The sequence below is a fragment of the Lutjanus erythropterus genome, chromosome 14 (assembly GCF_056507025.1).
Source record: "Lutjanus erythropterus isolate fLutEry1 chromosome 14, fLutEry1.hap2, whole genome shotgun sequence".
Taxonomy (NCBI): domain Eukaryota; kingdom Metazoa; phylum Chordata; class Actinopteri; order Lutjaniformes; family Lutjanidae; genus Lutjanus; species Lutjanus erythropterus.
This window is the reverse complement of record NC_139330.1, coordinates 16,752,128-16,774,280: the sequence shown is the minus strand read 5'-3', so window position 1 is coordinate 16,774,280 and position 22,153 is coordinate 16,752,128. Positions and strand designations below refer to the sequence as shown.

At 40.0% G+C, this 22,153-nt stretch overlaps 1 protein-coding gene across 7 annotated transcripts in view; it reads right to left on the bottom strand.

Moving 5' to 3' along the window:
* Positions 1–22,153, bottom strand: part of marchf8 (membrane-associated ring finger (C3HC4) 8) — a 112,945-nt gene that overhangs the window by 43,785 nt on the left and 47,007 nt on the right. Inside the window, exon 1 of one of the 7 annotated variants that reach the window (XM_084735353.1) lies at positions 3,463–3,981. The exons of the other annotated variants lie outside the window; for them this stretch is intronic. Coding sequence (XP_084591479.1) covers positions 3,463–3,492 — 30 coding nt within the window. The 5' untranslated portion in view covers positions 3,493–3,981. Of the gene's footprint in view, positions 1–3,462; positions 3,982–22,153 lie in introns of those variants that run through there. 7 annotated transcript variants of the gene reach the window in all.

Below are 22,153 nucleotides of genomic sequence, written 5' to 3'. Positions count from 1 at the left end.
TTGGCCAAAATATGGTGTTAGGCGACAAAAATACCCATGGGCTACCCCAGAGGAGGAGACTAGACATCTAAGCTGAGATGGAGTGCTACAGGGATGATGTATTTTAGTGGGGCAACCCAGAGATTAGCATTGCTCCACAGTTTTGGATTGGTGCAGAAAATAAATTAAACAGCAAGTTTATGATACCTTAATGTTTTGTTCAATAAGATCATCTTCACAAATGAACATCATCATCATGATTTTAGTCAGAATAGCCAAAAGTAAAAAGCAAATTTTAGTCTATTAACAAACCACACCACAGTCGCGTGACTTCACATAACCACCACAACATGACTGGTGTTCAGTGTGATAAAGTTTAAAGGAGAAATCTATAATATGTTTTCTGTAATTTTTCAAAAAATTATGACAATATGCCATCAGAGGAAGATGAAACAGGAAACTTGCTTCAACTGACAACATTTACCATCAACACTGATTGGACATTCACGTGAAAAGTGTTGAATTTTCCCTTTAAGAAAGTACCACAGTTTGATTCTGGGGGACAGAAGATGAAGGAAAAGTTAAACATGACAGAGTAACAGAAGGGTGAGACTGAGAGAGACTGAGAGAGAGACTGCAAGAGATTCAAAGATGCAGTGAAATATTTTTGTGACTCTGCAGCGAAGCCACATTTCCTCATTAGCTTCACTTCGGGTCAGACTCTTCCACATGACATAAGTCATTATTTATGACTTGTGTGAAAAAGTCAAGCTACAGATAATTAGTTCAGCACAGTGCCACCTAATTAGCTGCGTTATTAGCGTCTGAACCCTTGGTCCCCTTGTGATAAAATCCTTCAATCACAGACTCGCAAAAACAAAGAAATGCTTACAGAAAGTAAAGTCACCTCAGCAAAAAAGAAAAAGACGAGAAGGAGTGAAATATTGACCAAGACTCATATTAAAGGACTCAACGCAGGGATACTTCAGTTGAGAAGGGAGTCTGATAACAGCGCCTGAGCCCACCAAACAGCTTCTCTATAGCTAGCAGCACTTAGCAGCTGCTTAGAGAAGAATCAGCAGTGGCACCCGCTGGGAACAGAACACCCTATCTGAAGTACAGCAACATTTGAAACAAGTTTCTTCTCTTTTTTTTTTCTTAAGAAAATTCTGCACCCAGCCTGCTGAATACTAACTGCATGAGCACTCAGTTCTCAGCGCTGTTGAATGTTAAAAGCCATGCTCTGGGGTTTTAAAGCCTTTAAGAGGAAAACAAGAAGCAGAAGACGACACTATAAATGTAGGTTCTCTGTGGGCATGCTGCAAAAACACACAGCATATCAGCAACCATCACAGTGCTGCAAGACAACCACACCACCTCCTGACAACTCCCGCGTGCATGATATACCTCTGGCTTGCTATCCTCTGCTGTCCGGCCTTCCTCCTCCCCTCTCCAACAGGTTTTAAGCTCTGCCATGACATGTGACTGCATTAATCTCCCTCCCTTCCTCCCCCCACAGCTTTCAGATTTGACACAAAGCTCTGTGATTTGGTGCATCAGTCGATGATGTGATATGCTAAGCTGTAGACCGAGAGGGGAAAATATATTTATATCAGATCACTCTGCCACCGAGGCCTTGTGTGTGTTTATCTGGAGATTTTGCATGCACCTATTAGCAAACAATCACACTCCCCTGAGAGGACAGCATCACACTGCATGAGCTGCTGCTGCTCTTTACTGCTTTCACACCATAAGTTGGGTGCCAGAGCACATGAGTAAAGAGATAAGACTCATGATGACAAGAGCAGAGGGGTTAGTGAGTTCATGTGTGTTGAATCGGACTACACATGGTATTTTAAAGGAACAATATGTAACACCCTAGCATTCAAAAATGACCCCAAATAGCAACTTAGAGCCATAGATGGTATATTAAATAGGTCATTTTCCAGTTTAACATCCAATCTATGATTGAAGCAAGTTGTTTTACCCCTGTTCTGTTGTCCCCAGACTAATGCAGCATTATATTTCGACAATGACAGGTGACAACAAGTCCTGCACTGTAAGTTGATCAGCTGTTTATAACTGTCAGTTGTCTGTCAATGTTAAGTTAAGCCTGTTATCCTGAAAACAAAAGCCCTCTGCTCTGAAAATACACACAGTTTGAGTCCAGTGACTGACTGCCAGACCCCACTGACATATTGCACAATCTAACTGTTATAAACATCTACTCCTTCTACAAGATTATTGATTATTTCTTCTGACTCATAAACAGACTACTTCTCATTTGGCAAACATTGTGCATTAACTTTTACTCTAATAAATGTGGGACAGGCAAAGAAAAACAGACCTTCCAAACCAGAACGGAAAGCTCAAAGGAGAACATTACTGGCTGTCGTGTTGTCATCGGACAAACTGGTATTTTAACTTAGTATGTTTCCTTAAAGGTAGAATCAGTAGGATTCGTCTGAACTCTGCATAACTGTACATATGCAGCAGAAAGATAGCTGATTGTTGAGTCTCATTCCATACATGGTTTTTCAGGAAAATGTTGCATAGTATGTCTTTAATCTCTGCTGACATATCATGGTCATTTTATGATTTAGTACAATAATATTTGTCTTTTAAAATGATTAGCAATCATCATCAAACATGGTGACGGCATGAAAAGAGAAAGCCTGAAAAGATTATTGAACAATGACAAGTGAATGAAACATGCAACTGTGCACCCTGCAGTAAAGTCAATACAATACTCGTGGGACGTTCAACTTCACAAGTCACATACAGTATGTCTATGCACCCCCACTCGTCCTGAACAAAGGGCAGAGGCACAGGAGAAAGTGGGTCAACCTTTCACACTGAAGAGGTGGCAGATGCTCTTCTGAGCCACACAAACAAACAGATATAGTACCGTCACACTTGCACGCCCAAGAACATGCACTGAATAAAAAACTACATACAGTGCCCACAATGCATTGTTGCAAAATACAAGCTAAACAAGCATGTTCACACACACACGTTAACACTTTCATAACCGCAGACGGGACTGTGTACATCCTGTCAGGCAGCAGTGATGGTATCAGACGAACTGCTTCCTCCTGTCTCTGTTAATTCTCCCTATTTATCCCCAGACTCACTCTCACTCTCTCCTGCACACATAAAACCACACATTCCTGGCAACTCTTTCATCTCCCAGCTACTGCAGCAGAAGCTCTCTGCCATCACCACGGAGACAGAAGGCCTCACCATAACAACCACTGAATGGAAACTGCGATGAGCCCCATTTCCTTTTATTATCATCGCCTTTTCTTTGCATGCACCTTATGTATGGTCGAATATGCATGCAGATGTGATGCAAAGTATACAGATATAGAGCATATATCCCTGAGTGGAGGCTGCAGCAGCACTGAAAATAATGACATCAGCACCATCAACAACAACAACACAGAGACAAACATCGACAACATCAAGAACAAGAATCTGTACCTGAATCTTCATTTTCCAGCAGGAATTCATGTCTGGATCCTGAAGCCACCTCACCTCTCTTCCACCCACACACACACAATCACACACACATGCACCCACACACACCCTCACGCAGACAATGGTTCCTCAGGGAGGTTACATGCCCCCTCTGTAAATCCTTGAGGTGAGCCGAGACAGCGAGAAACAGGGAGAGAGAGAGAGCCGAGCCTCTGCAAATACGGAAGTGGAGCCTCAGCAACAATGTCAGCCGTCGCCGTGGCGACTGCAGCTACGGCAGCACAGCTCGGAAACAAAGACAGACAGAGGGAAAGATAGGGAGAGAGATGGCAGAGGGAGGGAGAACAAGCGGCTGCCCTACATTTTCCTCACACACGCACACACTCACATACAAACACAGAGGCAGAGAGCTGCTGCTGCTGCTGCTGCTTGTCCGGGCTTGCTCTCACACACACATGCACACACACAAAATACACACAGAGTCAATCCGATACTGTAATCCCATTGGCTGAGCAACCACTTCCTCCAGCTGATCTTGATGAGAGGTGGGGGAGGGGCAAACTGTTGTTGAATCATTCATGAGAGGGAGGTGGTGTCCTTTAAATAGACTCCCTCTGCTCCGCACACTGAGCTTAACCTTAAAGTACCTCCCCCTAACCCTACTTAAGCCTGTCCTGTATCTACTACAGCACAAACACACACACACCCTCTGAACCTCTCACTGCCTTAAGACAGAGTCAGCCACCAGACCTCTTATAATCCACAATCACCGTCCACCAATCAGAAAGGATGTTACTGCTGAGTCCACCAATCCCCAGCAGGCACAGGGGGATGCGAGGTGAAGCAGAAATGACAGGGAGTAATTTATTACACACACCCTCCTCACAGCTGTATTCAAGGGCAAAGCTACAGCTCAGCACAATCACTCAAACACTGGGCAACACACTACAGGCCACTACAGTCTGAGCGACACACCAATTAAACCTTTTAATGGAGCGTTTATTCACCTCTTACAATAATGAGGCTTGTTTGTGTTGTGAGAGAAAGATGCTTCAGCGTTTGATAGGCAGGAGATAAACAATCATCAAACAGAGTGCGTTAATTACAGTTGTCTAAATGCACTGAATCAGGCTAATCACACTGAAACATGCAAACATCTTCTGGCCTGTCACAAGCATGTCACATCCAGCATGAATTAAGGCCCATAAATCAATCAATCAATCAATCAATCAATCAAGGTTAAGAATTTGACCAATCATGCAAAATTTAATCAATATACTATCAACATTCGATCTAAAATATAGTGGAGATTATTTTTATGAGCCCATCTCGCATGTTATTATTCAATTTTATTCCGCAGTTTTATCTGATTGGTCAATTATGGCATTCAAAGGTCTGTTATTTCTGAATAACAGACCGTTTCTACAGTTCTGACCATAGACTCTGGAGGAGCAATTAAATTAGAGCTGCAATGATTAATCGAATTAGTTGTCACTTAATCAATTAATCACCAACTATTTTGATAATCGATAAATCGCTTTTAAGGAAAAAAAAAAAATCAAAATTCACTGATTTCAGCTTCTTCAATTTGAATAATTTGTGGTGTTTTTGACACTAAATGGAATATATTTATGTAATATATTTATGGACATCACCTTGGGCTTTGGGGAAGACATTATTTACTATTTTATAATATTTTATACACGAAACAACTAATCAATTGATCAAGAAAAACAATACTGTGAGTAAGTAGCCGGTTAATAGGCAGGATAATGTACAGTTAGTGGGTCATTATTGCAAAATAAACATACAGGGTGGTACAGGACAAAGCAGAGACTTGATCATCACAATCTTTTTTGCTTAACATTCGTGTTTTGGTAATTTTATGTGCTTTTAGATGTTTCTGGGTGAAATGCTGTGTCCTGTATTGTTTTGTTGTTGTTTTGTGACCATGTTTTTGTATAATGCTCTGTGTGCTGTTGTAAAAAATGTGTCTCCTCTGGTGATGATTCCTCATCTTCATATAGCATTATGTGTGAAAACCTGAACATCTTTGTGACCAAAAACTTAAACAACAAATTGGTACAATGGTAAAAAAAAATGGGCAGATATTTTTCTTTGCCATTTCTTTGCATTTAGGCCGATTTAATCTTTTGGGATGGTTTTACCAACTGTTACAGTGACAGATAATCAGTTTTGGCAGCAAAAGACACACAGTAGATAATGTACTGAGACTTACTGTTCTCTACCTGCACACTAAGGACAGATCCAACCCTCTCTATTGGATAATGAGCTGAGCAGCTCTTTACTTTCATTGGTAACACAGCTTAAACAGCTTTAGCCTCTAAATACAGTCTTACAGCAGGTCCACTGGTTCGGCTCGTGGACTTTGGCCAGTTCACAACAAAATGGTTTTACATTTCAAAACTCAACAACAAACAGCCGTATCACTGGCTAAAAGTAACTAAGTACTTTCAGCAAGTGCAGATTTAAGCTGCTTTTACTTCACATGATTACAGTGCATCCATTTAACGCTACTTTTTACATCTATTAATTACAAAAGACTTTGCAGGTATGTAAGTATATATACGCGTGTGTAAGTAGTATACAAGTTACAAACTCACTGCATGATCAGTATATAAAATACAATGTAAAATACGATTCATTATTCCGTATCATACGACGTCTCAGCTTAAACAATGTTGCTCTCTCTCTTATGTGCTCCCAGCTGATCATTTTCAGAAGAGCATCTGGCATCTTCAGCTGCGGGGGGGGGGGGTGGCATTTGGTGGACAAAGCCTTAGTCATGTTTGCCGACTTCATTCCTCACTCTCTGACGTATCCCATCCCCATGTAGCAACTGACAACTAGTAGGAAATGCACCATTACCTTGGATGAATTACATATTTCTCTGGGCTTGAAGATTGTTGGAAACAATTGGAATAATTTAAACACACAATTCAACAAAATATAAAACATAAGTCTAGTGTTTTTAGACAGTTTAAGGCAGAAATGTTACATATTGTAGCTTAATGAGAAACACCCAATTTGCATAACAAGGTCAGTATCAGTGCTGATACAGATCCAGCAGATCCGACCTACGCAACCCAACTTTACACAAACCTTTTTGCACACACAAGAAAAACTCTCAACTGAAACTGTTCTGGTATTTGATCAGGCCATTTCCTCTCATGTACTTCAATAATGAATAAAGTCCTAATGAGCAAAACGTGAGCTGGTACAAACCCCAGTAGTTTGTAGTTTGTAAATGAACAGTGTGAAATTTGAGCCGGGCAGCAGTTAAGTGATGAGGCAACAGCAGGCAACAAGAGAGCAAACGAGCTGCTGATTTCACTGAGCGAAGAGGACGGTAAAACTAGCTGCCATTCAGGATGACATAGTTACTAAAGGCAGAGATGATGCATCTAATTTACAGCACATCAACACAACGTCTCCAATCGTGCCACTTCAGCAGCACCGATCTTTGCATGCTCTGAGACAAACGGATGCGATTCAGCCATCATGCCTCTTGGGAACAAAGCAGGATAAAGAAGAAAAGAATTGTGAAGACAAGGTGAGAAAAGGCCACAACTGCAGGTGATGCAAGCAGCTTTCAGACCTTTCACATTAACAAACCATAATAAGCTGGTGAGCTTTCAGCACAGCTCTGCACAGCTCTGCACCGTTTTCTAATGTGAAGTTAGGAAAAAGCATAGCTGCTGCGCTGATTACAGCCTCTTGTCATAAAATATCAATCACAGCTAAGATGTATAACAGCTTGATTGAGGCAGGAGAGCAGGGCCATACAAAGTCTAAGACACGAGAAGAGGGGAGATCAAATACTGGAGAGTTGGGTGGAGGGGTAAAGACAGAAATTTAAGGCAAAATGTGAAAGAGAAGAGACAGGAGTCTGTTTTCTGAGGAAGAAACGTGTCAGATATCCCACTGGGCGTGAAATTGAGCTGTAATAGCCTTTTCGGTTCATATTCAAATACAGTCATGCATACTGATAACTACAACACTACAGCTTGTCTGCCTGCTGCACGTTTCAATCAAATCTACCTCAAATTAAGAGAACGAGACCGGAGCAGAGAGACGGAAATGAAGAGAAGAGATGGACCGTGAGGAAAAAAAAAAAAAATCAAAGGCAAACTCTTCAGAAATAATTTTCAAGTTTTTTCCTTGTTTAATATTCTGTAAAATGTTGAATAACTGCACGGGGATCCTTTGGTACTTATCTGCTGTAACCGTATGCAACGCTTTGATCTGCAGCTTTGCTTTTCATTTACATATCTCTGTGTAATGTAGCGGAGGATGGTTTTCTGAGCCTCGCGTATTCATGGGACATAATCTTCAGACCAAAATACACAAACACAAACATTAAGTGGGCCGTCACTGCGGCAGCACGACCACGACACAATGCCATCAATTCACCGTCCCCAAAATAACAAGAGGCTGACTGTAGCGGCTTTATTGATTTCTGGCTCTCTCCACACCCACTACTCGCTGTCCTCCTGCCCCCAATCTCACCATCTCTTCAATTTTGACACCCAATGGAGCAAATCTATCTCGACCGGTGAAAGCCGATGGAGATTTGCGGAACGGGGCTCCCGCTGTGAGCGCACGTGACCGTCATCAGGGCGGTCTGGTAGAGCAGGGGAATAAACTTTAAAGTGACCTCTTTCTGGGAGCCACACTTTCAAAGGCGAGGCCTATTTCTGGCCGGGCTGTGAGGCTGGTGACTGGACCGTGGATCTGTGCCCATATACCAAATTAACTTAATATGCAGAGGGGAATCATCGTAACACTGAGCTGCACATTTAAATGATTCATTCAACAAAACAAAAGAATGGGCTTTAAATCAAGCTGATAACAATGTACAATTTAAAGATGAATTATTTTGTCCTGATTTGGGCACAACAACTCATTTTTATGTCCAGAAAGGGAGTGGTATGCTCAAAGGGAAAATTTGAGAGAGTAGAAACATGCAAAAAACAAACCTCAGTTTAAACTTTTTTTTATACATTCACTCAATATGAGGTGTGCATTTATTGGATTATTATACTTCTTGTATATACAACATGTATTGTATCTTTGTTTGTTCTGAAAGAGGAATCCTTTCTCATCCTAAGGCATCTTCATTTGGGGTTTTTCCTTCTCTGAATTAAAAGGATAGAGAGTGTTTTGTGCTGTACAGAATGTAAAGCCCTGTGAGGGGAATGTGAGATAAGCTAATTGATTTGACTTGAGTAGGGACAGGGTGATATAATAGGTGTCCTTCCAAAAAATGAAAATTGTGATAGAAAATGAGCAACAACAACAACAAAAAACAACCCCTATGAACAACAGTAAACACAGTTTAAAAGCCCAATACTTGCCCATGTGTATTTTATTATGCATTTTAAAAAATGAGGCAGGGTTATCAGGACAGTTCATTGAACATTAATTGGTTTTAGCAATTTGATTAACTGCAAAATTTGTTTGGGAATTTCCACTACTACAAATAAAACATTTACTATTCTACATGACAGTAGCTCAGTCTGTAAGGATTTGGCTTGAGAACCGGAGAGTTGGCCGTTCAGGTCCAGCACAGACCAAAGTGTAGAACATGGACTGCAGTTCACCTCTCCAGCTGACTATATGTATGTATATGTGCAGCCTCCTCATGCTGACATCTCTTGAATGCATGTCTATAGGTCCAATTTGTGCACATGTATGACAGAGGGCTCGGTGGTCCATGACTGTCAGCCATAATGATGGACGATGGTATCATCCAGTGACCCAGCACTACTGGATGTACTGGATGTAATGCAAAGCTGCAGGCCACAGGGTGCACACACATTGCACAGAGGGTGGTAGGGGTCAGCAGGGGTTCAACAGCAAGTTTTCACTCTGGTGGCCTTAAGGTTTAAACTGGACATGATGGAAAAACAGTATGCATGAACTGTTCTGTGCTGAAATAAATGTTTCACAAACAAATACAGTTTTTGTACATGTCAACAGAAGTTAAAGTGCTTTGGACTTGGACGGTATTTTCAAGGACGAGGGATTTGAATCTCTCGCCTGGTTTAGCCTCAAACAAGCCTGAGCTGACATTTTTTGTTAGGCATATACAATTTTATTCTGCTGAAGTCTAGACCAATGTGTTCGCTCGGATGAAAATATGAACGCAGTGTTCTTCTCTTCGAGCGTTATCTACACACGTCAGTCGTGATGCAGAGTCTTTTCACAGTCTCCGAGTGCAGACTTCAGTCCACAGTAGAATAAGCTCTGTATCACTAATGAGTGACTCACTGTTATGGCATAGAGCAGAACACACTGTATTTAGAAGTAATATGATGACAGACAAGGTCAGATTGTCTTATTAGAGCAGGAGTTTGATACAACTGAGTGACTGCATCTAACTTAAGTGTGTCCATTCAATGCACATTATGTAAATTCTGGTGTTAATGGTCTCTCTCACATTAAAACAATGACAAAAGACGTAGTTTGATGATATTGTGAAGTGGCGTGGGATCATGGGAGATTTTTTTCTTCACCGTTAAACAACTACCACGGCTGATGAAAATTTATCTGACATGACTCAGACAATAATGTTCATGGATGAGGTAAGATTAAAGTTTTCACTCTCTGACATATCTGATGTGCACTGTGGTTTCCTGTAAGTTAAAACAACTAGCAGCTAGTAGGAAATGTACCATTAACTTGATTTAAATACAGATTTCTCAGTGTTTGTTAAAAATGTTTGGGATAATGCAAGTACACAACTCAACAAAATATATTAGTTATGTCTTGCATTTTTATACATTTCAATGTGGAAATGTTATATACTATAGCTTAAATAAAAACGCAATTACCAAACAAACAATATTCACTACAATATTCCAATTATCAAATATGTCTCTAAAAACTGCAGTTTACTTATCTATACTTTTGTCTAACAGTTACAGAACAGAAAACATTGTTGCTGCACAGAAAAAAGAAATCTCAAGCTAGAACATGGAGCCTGGTTTGTAAGACCACATCAGGGGCGACCATGAATGAGTGACGATGCAACAAGTGAGCAGCGGCTTTCTGGATCATCAAGTGCTTTATATCAGCAAAAACTGTTTTAAAAAAATACAATAATTGACACAGCCAGCTGTGGGAGACTCAGGGAGGCTGCTCTGAGCTGCAATTTATCAGATGTGGGGTAACCAGACGTGCACTCGCCAAACCAACCAGTTAATCTTTATCCTTGAAGTCTTTGTCCTCTTAAACTGGAAAATACTGTATGAAAACTCTTGCAATAAAGCAAAAATCTCACCGTTGTGTCACTAGTCAAAGTTAGGTTTTGATTGAGGTGTCTGCTTCACCTCATTCAGATGCATCAGGTTGTGATCACTCATTACTTCAAATCCAGATGGTGGTGATGTTATACTGGATGTTTTTCCCACACTGGCCAAAAACTCTCTACACAAAAACAAACTTGGACAAGCAGCACAAAGGTGACCTTTACACATTATTTAAAAGTGCGATTTGCTTTTATAAGGGAGACACTTTCAAGAATGAGAACTAAAGCCTTTTTCACACATATTCCCTGTAAATTACTGTGATAAGTTTTTAAGCAGCACTAATGATTTCCACTATTCACACATGCAGCTACGTCCAGAAACATTTCGGTCCTGCACCTTTTCACACACGCCATGCCAGTGCTGGCACAGATCGGTAAAAGACAGGTTGATGGTGGTAATTGTTGTTATAGTTAGAAGTGGGGGTGCAACACTAGTGAAAGGTAAGAAGAGGTGTGACAAGACAATTTTCAATTAATCAATTAGCCCCTGGAAAGTGCCATTTCCTGCCTTCAATCATGACCAGTAAAGCAGCTCTTTCACCAGCTCAGTTTATACAGCACTATTATAAATAAAAATACTAGTTTTTCATTGTTTTCTGTACTATCAGACAGACATAACCTTAACCATTTTTGGCCCTCACTCCCCCTCCTACTGGCCCATGACACGACAACAATATAACATAATCTGGCCCACAAAATGATCTTTTATTTCATTATTTTTTCCTACCAATTTAAACTACCCTTCAACTGAATACACGTGAAACAGAAGCACAATTGTATTTCTAAATAAATGCTCTGTATATGTATTTTGTAAGGACTGTATGTTGCTTTTACTGCTGTATGACAAAAGCACATTTTAATCAGAGGTATTAATGACCAATTCAAACTGACTGTGTTCAATGCACGGCTGACTAATGTGTATCAAATGAATGCAAAATGCTGTTTGCATTCTTTTCTTAAGTATAATGAAAATATGTTAGTAATGGAAACAATTAAGTACATTTTCAGAAATATTGCACTTGAATGTTAAAGTGGCCTCCAATGAGATGACAATACCATCAGTGGCCCCAAACCAATTTCAGTTTGAGATCACTGACTGCATGTGTGAAATGGGAAAATAAACATCTGGTGACATAACAGACACTTTCCTTGTCAGAAGAAAAAACCGTTGACTGTCAGTGAAACAGTCTACAGTCAGAAACAGTTAATGGTGATGGATGTCTTCAAAAAGTTTTTAAGAAGTTGTGCTTTTGTTTTAACTTTACTTATAAGTTTCACAGTGATTCAGTTACACTCACAGCTGGAACCAGTACAACCACAGGCTGGTCTGTCCGTGATTCAGCAGCTCCATGGCAGGAGGTGGGGATTAGGGCTTTGCTCAGGGGAGCCTCAGTGGTGGTAACGAGGGAGGAGGTGATCATCAGGAAGCCATGGGGTTGTCACGACACCAGAATTTTAAACTTTGATACAATAGTAGTATAAAAATATATACTTGCTACCACTGAAAAAAACTCCTAGACACAAGATAGGGTCTTTCTTTTTTTAATTGACAACCTGCACAGTGCTGGTATAGAAAAACTCACTGAACACTGTCTGGTAGGACAGACAGCACAATAAAAACCGAAATGTGGTCCTGAATGAGCACATCAATCTTTTCTTTTTTATTGCTTTAATACTTTTGATACTATCAAATATTGTATTGTTTTAAACCTGTGGTGTTAAGAAAGTACTGATATTTTTGACAACCTGGGGAGGCAAATGCACGTCCATCATTTTTGCAGATGGTGGCTAACAATCATCTGTTCAAAAAAAAAAAATTACTGTCTTATTCCCAATCCTTTTTAATTCCACAAATGATCAAGGAAGACCATTGCTATCTTGTTTGTTATGTTGTGCACCAACATTCACACACACAAACAGACACACACACACACACACATCACAATGGAGATATGTTCTAGCCAGCAGCCACACACCCCTCTCATTAACGTCTGGCAGAATTTGAGCTTATCAGCAACTGGGAAGAGGACAAAAAAAAGTTCCTGCAGCAGTTACTGTGTAGACTTAAGAATCAACTGTATCAGTACCCACATCAGCACCTGCGGGAAATGATAACCCTCTAAATTAGATAAGTATTTTGCCAGCGCATTAAAGTCTGTACAACAGCAGAGACTGGCAACAGACGTGGATCCTGCGTTACACTTTCAACAGGATGAATTCAAAGTGGAAATCTCAGTCAATTAGACCTCCACGGTATGCATGTGTGTGTGCGTTTGATGAGACGAGTCATCAGAAGCTATTGAGATGCAGACAGCGGCGCAGAGCCATGCTGGCAGAGCTCATTGTACTTTTTAACTCTTGACCTGGCTGACCTGATGTCTCCAGCGTCAGACAATTAGTCCGACCACGGGTTAGATGAACAAGAATGCCAAAAACACGAGCATGGATATTCAAATTTTTAGAACTAAATGACCACAAATCAAGATAATTAACTAAAATTAAACTAAAACTGTGTGGGAAAAATAAGTCAAAGGAGCAATATGTAACAATTGCTCATACAAAAATGAGCACTGCAGTCCAAATAGCTAGCTGAAGCCATAGACACTATATAAAATAGGTTGAAGCTCTATTTAAAATAGGATCTGTGGTGGAAGCGAGTTGCTTAATAAATATCCTTTATATTATAATGTAAAAAGCCTTAAAACTAACACTCAAGCTAATAAAAAGCAAACTGAAACTAATGGAAAATACACTTAACTATAACAACCTGCTCTCCATGCACATTCTTTGCTGGTTCTTCGTACTGGCAGAGCAGAGGTAATTACAGTAGCTGTATGCATTCTTTGAAGTGAAATCAATGGTCAGGCTAAGTCCGGCTTTAGCTCTGTCTCCCATAAACATCAGCAGCCTGATGAGGGTAATTAAGATTGCTATCGTGTCTGTCTCAAATAAGAAGGGAGTGTAAACACTTTTAAGACTCTGCCTTTTTACTTTCCCTGACTTTTCAAGCCTTTGCAGGAGAGGAGAGCGGACGATTTTTCAAAGGCTGTGCAAACATGATTGATACACTCCATCGAGCCGTCTCTTCAAAAACTCTCTTAGATCTATCATCTCAGCTGAACTTTTCCTATCTGTGTGTATCACTGCAGGAATGACCTCAGTGAATTACAAAAAAAAAAAAAAAAAAAAAAAAACAAGAAAAACTAATACATACCCCTCCTCGGTACCCGCCTCGCTCTCTTTTGGCCCTCGTCCACTAGCTATGACATCATCAATCATCACCTGCTGTTAAACAGATGGCGCCCCATTACTGACCCTGGACAGGTGGAGAAGTCTGCATTGCAAATATACCGATGAGGGTGTTTTAAACACACATGCACACACTCCAAATACAATAATATCCTCCTCAACCACAGCTGCATTTTTGCCTGTAAAGATGTGATCAGGATTTGGAGGCTGTAAGCAGTTTCTCTGCAGCATACAAACCCTCGGCGGGGACTCCTGGCAGATGAACACGCATGAGATTACAAAGCCAACGCTCCTGCATCTAAACCTTCCATCCCTGCATCCAACCACAAACAACAGGTAAAAATAACAACTAGACCGCGTTTAGTGACAGCATGGAGACGCAGCAGTGATATAATGATAAAATTAGGGTTGGGCGAGTACCAAGCTGAAACAAGTCATCCAAGTAAAAAGTGTCAATATCTGTGCTTGGAGCGAGCAGGACGTAAGCCTGAAGCGTGTGGGGCTAATCTGAAGTTGTTCTTTTAAGCCTAATTGATGCAGGTTGATCAGAAGTTGCTATTTTTACTCTAGAGGAACTGACAGAACAGCCTCAGGACTGAGCTTCAGATCAATGTTTTTGATCACAAATGTAAGAGAACTATTACAGGCCTTTCTTTTTAACTGGAATAAATCAAATTCAGTGAATCAATAAACACCACACAAGAGGATTTTCCTTCATCAAAAGTGCGGATATTGACACATTATACAACAGGTAGTTTCAACCAAGCAATTTTGTTTTTTTATGAAGCCAAATACCAACAAATATAAGATATGGGAATTTTGGACATCTTCCTCCATCAGCTGTGCACTGCTAAGTCTGGGACAACATGCTACTTGCTTAAATTACATGTGGAGTTTGCAGATGTAGTAGCTTCAGCAGATATCTTAGTTACTGCAAGACTGAGCTAACAAAGCAGATATGTGTTTGTATGTGTGGTATTTACTCAGTTTGGGAAAACCCGAGGTCTCTAGAAAGTTTTAACATCAACTCAAGTTGACTGGGTGACTCTACAGGGACTAGAAATTGTCTCTTTTGCTGGTCATTACTAAAAGTCACAGTTGTAGGTTTCATTACATCAGAGGTCTATGACATGTTTTCCAGTAATTAGTCTGATCCCATGTGTTTTCAGGGAAACTGAGATAATAGCAGCATTTTTTTTTATTCACAGCAAACTGACCTACAATATGAAAAGACTATTATTGCTCTGAAGCTCCATTCTGAGTCTTTTCTGTACTTTTTCTAATAAACAATAAATATAGTAACTTTAATATAAAAACAAAACTTTTTCTGTAATAATTCTCTTACTCTTGTGATCAAAAACGCTAATCTAACGCCCAATTCTTGTGCCGCTTTTTAATAAATACAGCGACTTCTGATCAAGTTCAAGGTTAAATAAACAATTTCTGATTAGCCCCACCAGCTTCTGGTACAGACAAAGGTGTACTCATTCATCCCGGGTTGAAATGACACCAAGATGAACTGCTTTACCTCTTAGCTGAGCAGGAAGCAGCGTGCATCTCTTCACACCAAAGCAAACTACACAGGACGAAGTATAAATAATTCCTCTAAGTCCTACCATCAGAGGACAGCAGCTTCAGAGGAGCGTTGTTTTGCCAATGAACAAAAGACTAGAGTAAACACAAACTCCTCAGACAGTTTCATTTCTTTCCAACTCAGCTTGTTTGTAGCATTAGATGCTTTGATGTTCTGTGCACCGGTGGGATGCAACTACTCACTCCTTTACACTACAGCTACCTGAGGCGAGTAACCTTGGATCTACACACCCTCTTCCTCTCCCGCCACCTCCATGTGCTGACGACGGATGAGGGATGGAGCAATGAATCTGTCTTCCACCCACCTACTCCAATCGCCATTTTAAGGTCCGGCCTCATTTGGTTTCCAGATAAATATGGTCCAGAGCAGCAGCAGTAATTTGCATTTAAAGGCTGTTCGTCTTACATGCCTCATGCCTGCAATTCACTGAGCACTGAATTTGCATTTTGAATGCCTGAAAATGCTCAAACCCAAAAGCTCAAAATTTCAGTCAGGAGGGCAAACCAGGGGAGTTAAAATCTTTGTGGATTTAAGTGCTGTAAATGCATGTAATTACGAAAAATGACAAGTTAGATTCAAGCTCACAAAGTTTGAGGAAACAGGGCACTTTCAGGACACAATCTCTCTTGAGGCAGCACAACAGACATTAAGAACCCAACCTACTGGTTCTGAGGCAGGTTTGAATCTAGTTTCATGCAAAAACAACAAGTGATTCAACAAATGTGAGTGTTGCATCAGAGGGCAGCTCCTGGTTCGAATCCTCTGATCTTACATGGACAGAGAGCTTCTCTCAGCTAAGATACACTGTTTGCTCTACTGCCCCCTGCTGACACTGTCCTGCACATACCCTCACTTCAATTTAAAAACAAAACAACCTGATATTTCCTAATAATTTCATGACTAGTTATTGAAACCTTCCTGGAAATAACTATATAATCTGGACTAATAATATGGCAAAGAGAGACTGTTATTCTAGTGTATTTAATTAGTTGAGTTTAAAACAAAGCTAATTTTACAAAGGGACTTCTTTGAAAAACCTCCTATTTAATATTCCTCACACATGTTAAATTAGACAAACTTCACATTTTTGCATATTCAATTGGCCTGCTGTGCACCGACTAAAAGACTGTCATCCTATCGTAGCATTTAATTGGAATTATTTAAATGCAAGTGCAGCAATTAAACACTGTCTCTATTTTACCTATAATTACTGCCAAATTAAATAGTTCGTTCCAGAAAGCTAAGTAGGATATTAACAAGAATTTTCCAAAATAAGAGCAGCATGTTCGCTGCACTTACAGAGCAAAACTGTGCGATGCAATGACTAATGCAGTGTAATTCAAGGATTTCAACATAATTATAATATTGATGGTGACTCATGCTGAGTCCTCAGGACATACGAGATGAGGCAGTCCACTCCTCACAGTGACCTCCACCTCAAGGTAACAAAACCCTGCCTCCTCTCTAAACTCATCACTCTCCTTGTCTAGATCTCAAACCTCCCACATCACAGACCTCAGTATTTGTAGTGTACGCACATATTTGCAATAAAACGTCATCATGGCATCACTTCATGTCAGTTAAATGCTACAGTCATGTGGTAATTACTCCTAACTAGATGGAAATCTGCACACCGCCCCTCTTTAATACAGGAGGAAGTCATGATGTTTCTTAAAATGGAGAAGCTGAGATCCACTCAGAGTGGATCACTTAAAAGATATTGGTATATCTTAAAAGATAATCTGATTTCCCTCTGTTGACTATGTGGGAAACCTATCTTTACCAGATCAAATTTTACACATGCCAATAAGCAATGATTAGTTATCAGCTATTACATCAGTCTTCAACTATTCTGATAATAGATAAATCATTTTGCGTCAGTTATCAAGAAAACATTCTCTGCTTTCAGCTTTTCAAATGTGAATAATTTCTGTTCTTAAGTCCTCTATGACATTAAAGTGAATATTTTAGGTTTCACCATTTTCTGGAGAAAACAACTCATCAGTTAATCAATTAATTGATAACGAAATTAATCATTAGCTGCATAATACAGAAGATGCATAAAAGTTATTTAGGTTTGCAACTACTGTTTGTTTTAAACCCCCTCATACATTAATCCATCTGTGACAGAAATAATCTACTACTATATGACAGGCTATGTCATCATGCTGTAACATTCAAATGAACTTTAGGTCTGTACTTTTTTTTGTTTCTTTGTCTCAGTTTTTCTTGGGCTTTTCCTGATTTGTTTGTTTGTTTGCCTTTTTGTCCGTTATTGTTAATGCTGTCTTGCATTGTTGCATCGAGGAAACAAATGAAATGCTAAAAAAAAAAGCAACATTTCACTTCACACTGGGGATGTAAGAAAACACTGACACACTTATACACTTGAGTATAACAATATTATGTTTGCGATGTTTGCTGCATTGATTCTCAAAAACACTGTATTGTGACATCATGATACATGCAAATATTTGTGGCAGTGGTTCATTTTGTGTTGTGTTTAAAACCTGACCGCTAAATAGCAGCATTTATTTATCTGCACTATTCTGGTTGCATGAAAAAGTACCTTTTTTAACTCAGATTTTATGCATATGGTGGTGTGTTCTTTACACTATGCCAGTTTTCCTAAAATTAGATTTTATAAAAGCAATACAACACTTGCTTTCAGAATCACAATATATTAAACTGTTACCCCTGTATTGTGATACGTATCGTATTGCCATATTCATGCCAATACACAGCCCTACATCACAGCCACAGTGACGCCTCAACTGAAGCTTAATGCAGCCTTTCACGTCATGATTGTCACCTCAGCTGTAATCCGTGATCGACAGACGACAAGGTGCTGCTTTTACATGCTAACTAACCCACTGCTCATCAACATGTGTGCCCCATTTCCTCTCCAGATGGGTGAAGCTCTTACGGCATTGGTCAGGATTGTTCCACGCCGCCTGACACAGCTGTGAGGGGCTCACAATGAGGCTGTGGCAAGCTGTTGTGACTTGCTTCACATCATTTTTTATGACACTACGAGACAGCATGATGACGGTGAAATGGATGAGAGGCACATCGTGGCGTGAAACAAAAACAAGAGCCAGATTGGAAACCACAATGTGGTGTTTACGCGTTTTGATTGTCTCAAACTCCCCTTCTTCCCCCTGGAGGGATGTTTCAACTGTTTGTAACAATGTCACACTCCAAAAAGTGCTGTACTCCATGACCGCTGCTGCTCACATTAAGCAGAGGGGAGTGCAGAGCCGAGGCTTACATGCGGCGCTGAATGAGCTACCGCCCCGGGACATAGAGGTTGTGTCTGTGAAAGAAAACTGCACAGCATATCAAACCGTAACTATTAGGCCTCACATTTTCTGAAATGATCCACTTCACCTGGGGTTAGGAGGAGAGAGACAGAGAGAAAGATGGCGGAAGGTGTGCAGAGGAGCAGACCGCATTTTACAGCTAAGCTTTTGAAGTGATGAGCATGAAGTCAAAATCCCATCGCTCCCAGCCGACCCACTCTGCAACCTTTACTTTTTTCCATTTCCATCTCCCACTGCTGCCATCTGAAACATATTCTGCTATTCTCCAGCCCCCTCTACCTCTTCTTCCTCTCCACGTTTCATCTTCATCCACCAACTCTGCATTTACTCAAACCTTCCAATCACTGCTCCAATCTCTGTCCACACCCTGTCAATACTCGTCTGGTCAGCCATCCGTCTGTGTTCAGACAAATTCAAACAAATATCATTGGTAAAGAATGGTGTTTTCCACATGACACAGGACTTAAATCAGCTGTCCAAAGAGGGAGCAGATGGTGATACTTTCCTGATGACATCTTTTGGCTTTTACAGCAGTTCTCCGCTGCTTGTTCCATCCCTCCCTCTTCTATCACGCTCGAGGCCTTACAACAAGTTCAACAACCTTTTCCTCAAAGTTTAGAGCCTCGTGAGCTGCTTGCTCTTTATCTCAGCCCTGAGTCAACAGTGTTACAGAGCCAAGTTGCTGGCAACTGCCCACACACACACACACACACACACACACACACACACACACACACACACACACACACACACACACACACACACACACACACACAAAGGAATTCATTCTCATTCTGAAACTGGCAGAGGCAGAAAGTGACTAAGTACAAATACAAAGTAGACTCTACTCTGGTAGAGTAGAGTTTTTAGGTACCTGTACTTGAGTATTTATTTTTCTGACAACTTTTTACGTTTACTCCCTACATTTCTAAACAGGGTCATTACTTTAGTTTTAATGCATTTCAGAGGAACAATTGATTATTTGTATTTTGCATCACTGTGCGCTGCTCGCCCAACATCAAGACTGATTTCAACCGATATGGATAGGATGGTAACACATAGAAAACAATTCCTTGATGTATTCATGAGTGCATAGCATGCTCAACAGATGTAACAAGATGAAAAATTGCATAACAAGACAAAAAAAGATATGATAAAACAAAAAATGGTGCAAAATGAAAAATAATAAACAGTAAAAGACATAACATAAAAAAGACATAAGACAAATAAACAAAAAACACATCACAAGATGAAAAGATGTAACAAGACAAAACATGTCAAACAAGATCAAAAAGTCACAACAGGATGAGAAATTATGTAAATGACATGACGAAGACGCAAAAGACATAACGACCAAAAAGACATAACTATATATTAAAGACAACAAGACAAAAAAGACGTAACGAGATGAAAAATGACATGACAAGGTGACAAAGACAGACAAAAAACATGTAACAAGATGAAAAGAACATTGAGACAAGATAAAATAGTTGTAGCAAGACGAAATGATGTATGATGAAAAAAGGACATAAGATCAAAAAAAGTATGAAGATGAAAAACACAAAAAATAAAAGTACTAATACCACACAGAGGAGACTTGTGCACTGAGAAAAGATGAGGTTCAGTTAGATTTGCACAGAACCAGATGGTATATATTCAGAGGGCGACTTTTTACTTTTATAATTTGAGTACATTTCAGAGCTTGTACTTTTTCACTTATATTCGAATAAATTTCAATCAGTTCTTCTACTTTCACATGAGCCTTTTTTTTTTTTGTAACTGTACTTCTACTTGAGTAAAGACAATTGCCACCGCTGGTAACGTTGGGCCTACTCTAAAAAAACATAAAATGTGGTAAATCACTGAGTTGTGATTACATATTCATTTCACTAAGATGAGCACGTTTGTATTGCAAATTTCAGAGGCATAAGCCTCTATTTAGGATTTGTGAGAGATTACAGGGAGAAAAGACATCAACCAGCTAATAACCAAGATATCAGATGTCCTCAGGAAAAGAGCAGTGATAACATTTTTATGGAAACAGCATCTTTTATTTGCACAAAGTGCCCCTTTTCTGCAGCTCGAGTTTCAGTTTGTTCAACAGAGTAATTCAGCTCCCTGGGAGAACAACAGCGGTCTATATGTTTTGTATTCAGTCCGAGTGCTTCGAGTGGTCAACAGGAGCAACGCATCAGATCCTCTTTCACCAGCCACTAATACACCATTGTCCTCGCTCAATTCTGTTTCATCACACATCTTTGTCCGTCATAGCTTATCAGTCTCAGCTTTCAATCATGTGGATGGCTTCGTCTCTGTGTGTGCATGTCGGATGACACGCACTCATACACACTGTGAGCACGCTCAACAGGTTTGCTGCCAAAGCAGGAGAAAAATCCTTTTCCCTTTGCCCAGATCTGCACACTTCCTGTAGTCAGTGTGTGCAGCATGAGACACAGCACAGTCTCTGTTTAATGTGTCAACAACTGGATGACTGTCATCTCTGTCAAATCTCACAAACATACAATCTAAAATAAGGAAATAAAAACACAGACAAGTCTGCACTCGACAGGCGACAGCTGTCGATGGCTGACTGCACATGTGCTTTCAAAATACTGCTCAGAATTCGCTGCTTTAATAGTGAAATTCAGTGACTTTGATAGAAATTTATGCCACAGAATGACCCCAACTTTTGTGTTAACAGATGAGACATGAGCAATGCAACTCTTAACTTTTAAAGTTTTGTTTGTGTGTTTGTAGTCAGATGACATTGCACTTACTTCTTCATTTTCTGTTTTGTTGGAAATAATTTTGATGTGTCTTATGTATAGTGAACTATAGTGTAATTGATTTTTGACTTGATTTACACTTTACACTTATTGGAGAGATGAATAGATTCTCTCTTATAAACATCCAAACATGTTTTTTCCCGAGTGACTGTCACCCTGGCCTCAACTTGTTTGGTCGACAGTGCTGAAACAAACAATGGGCACATGTGCAAGAGTGTACAAAGCATTCCCGAACATTAGCAATAATATAAGTCACGTGTGTGCGGTTTTGTGTGTGCCAAAAAAGCAATTATAGTGTAATTATAGTTTGTCAAACTTAAACTGAATAATTGCAACTTAGTGGGCCTTTTCCTTGAAAACCCACAGAGATGGGAGGTAACAAATACTTTCTTACTTAACTGAAATTTTC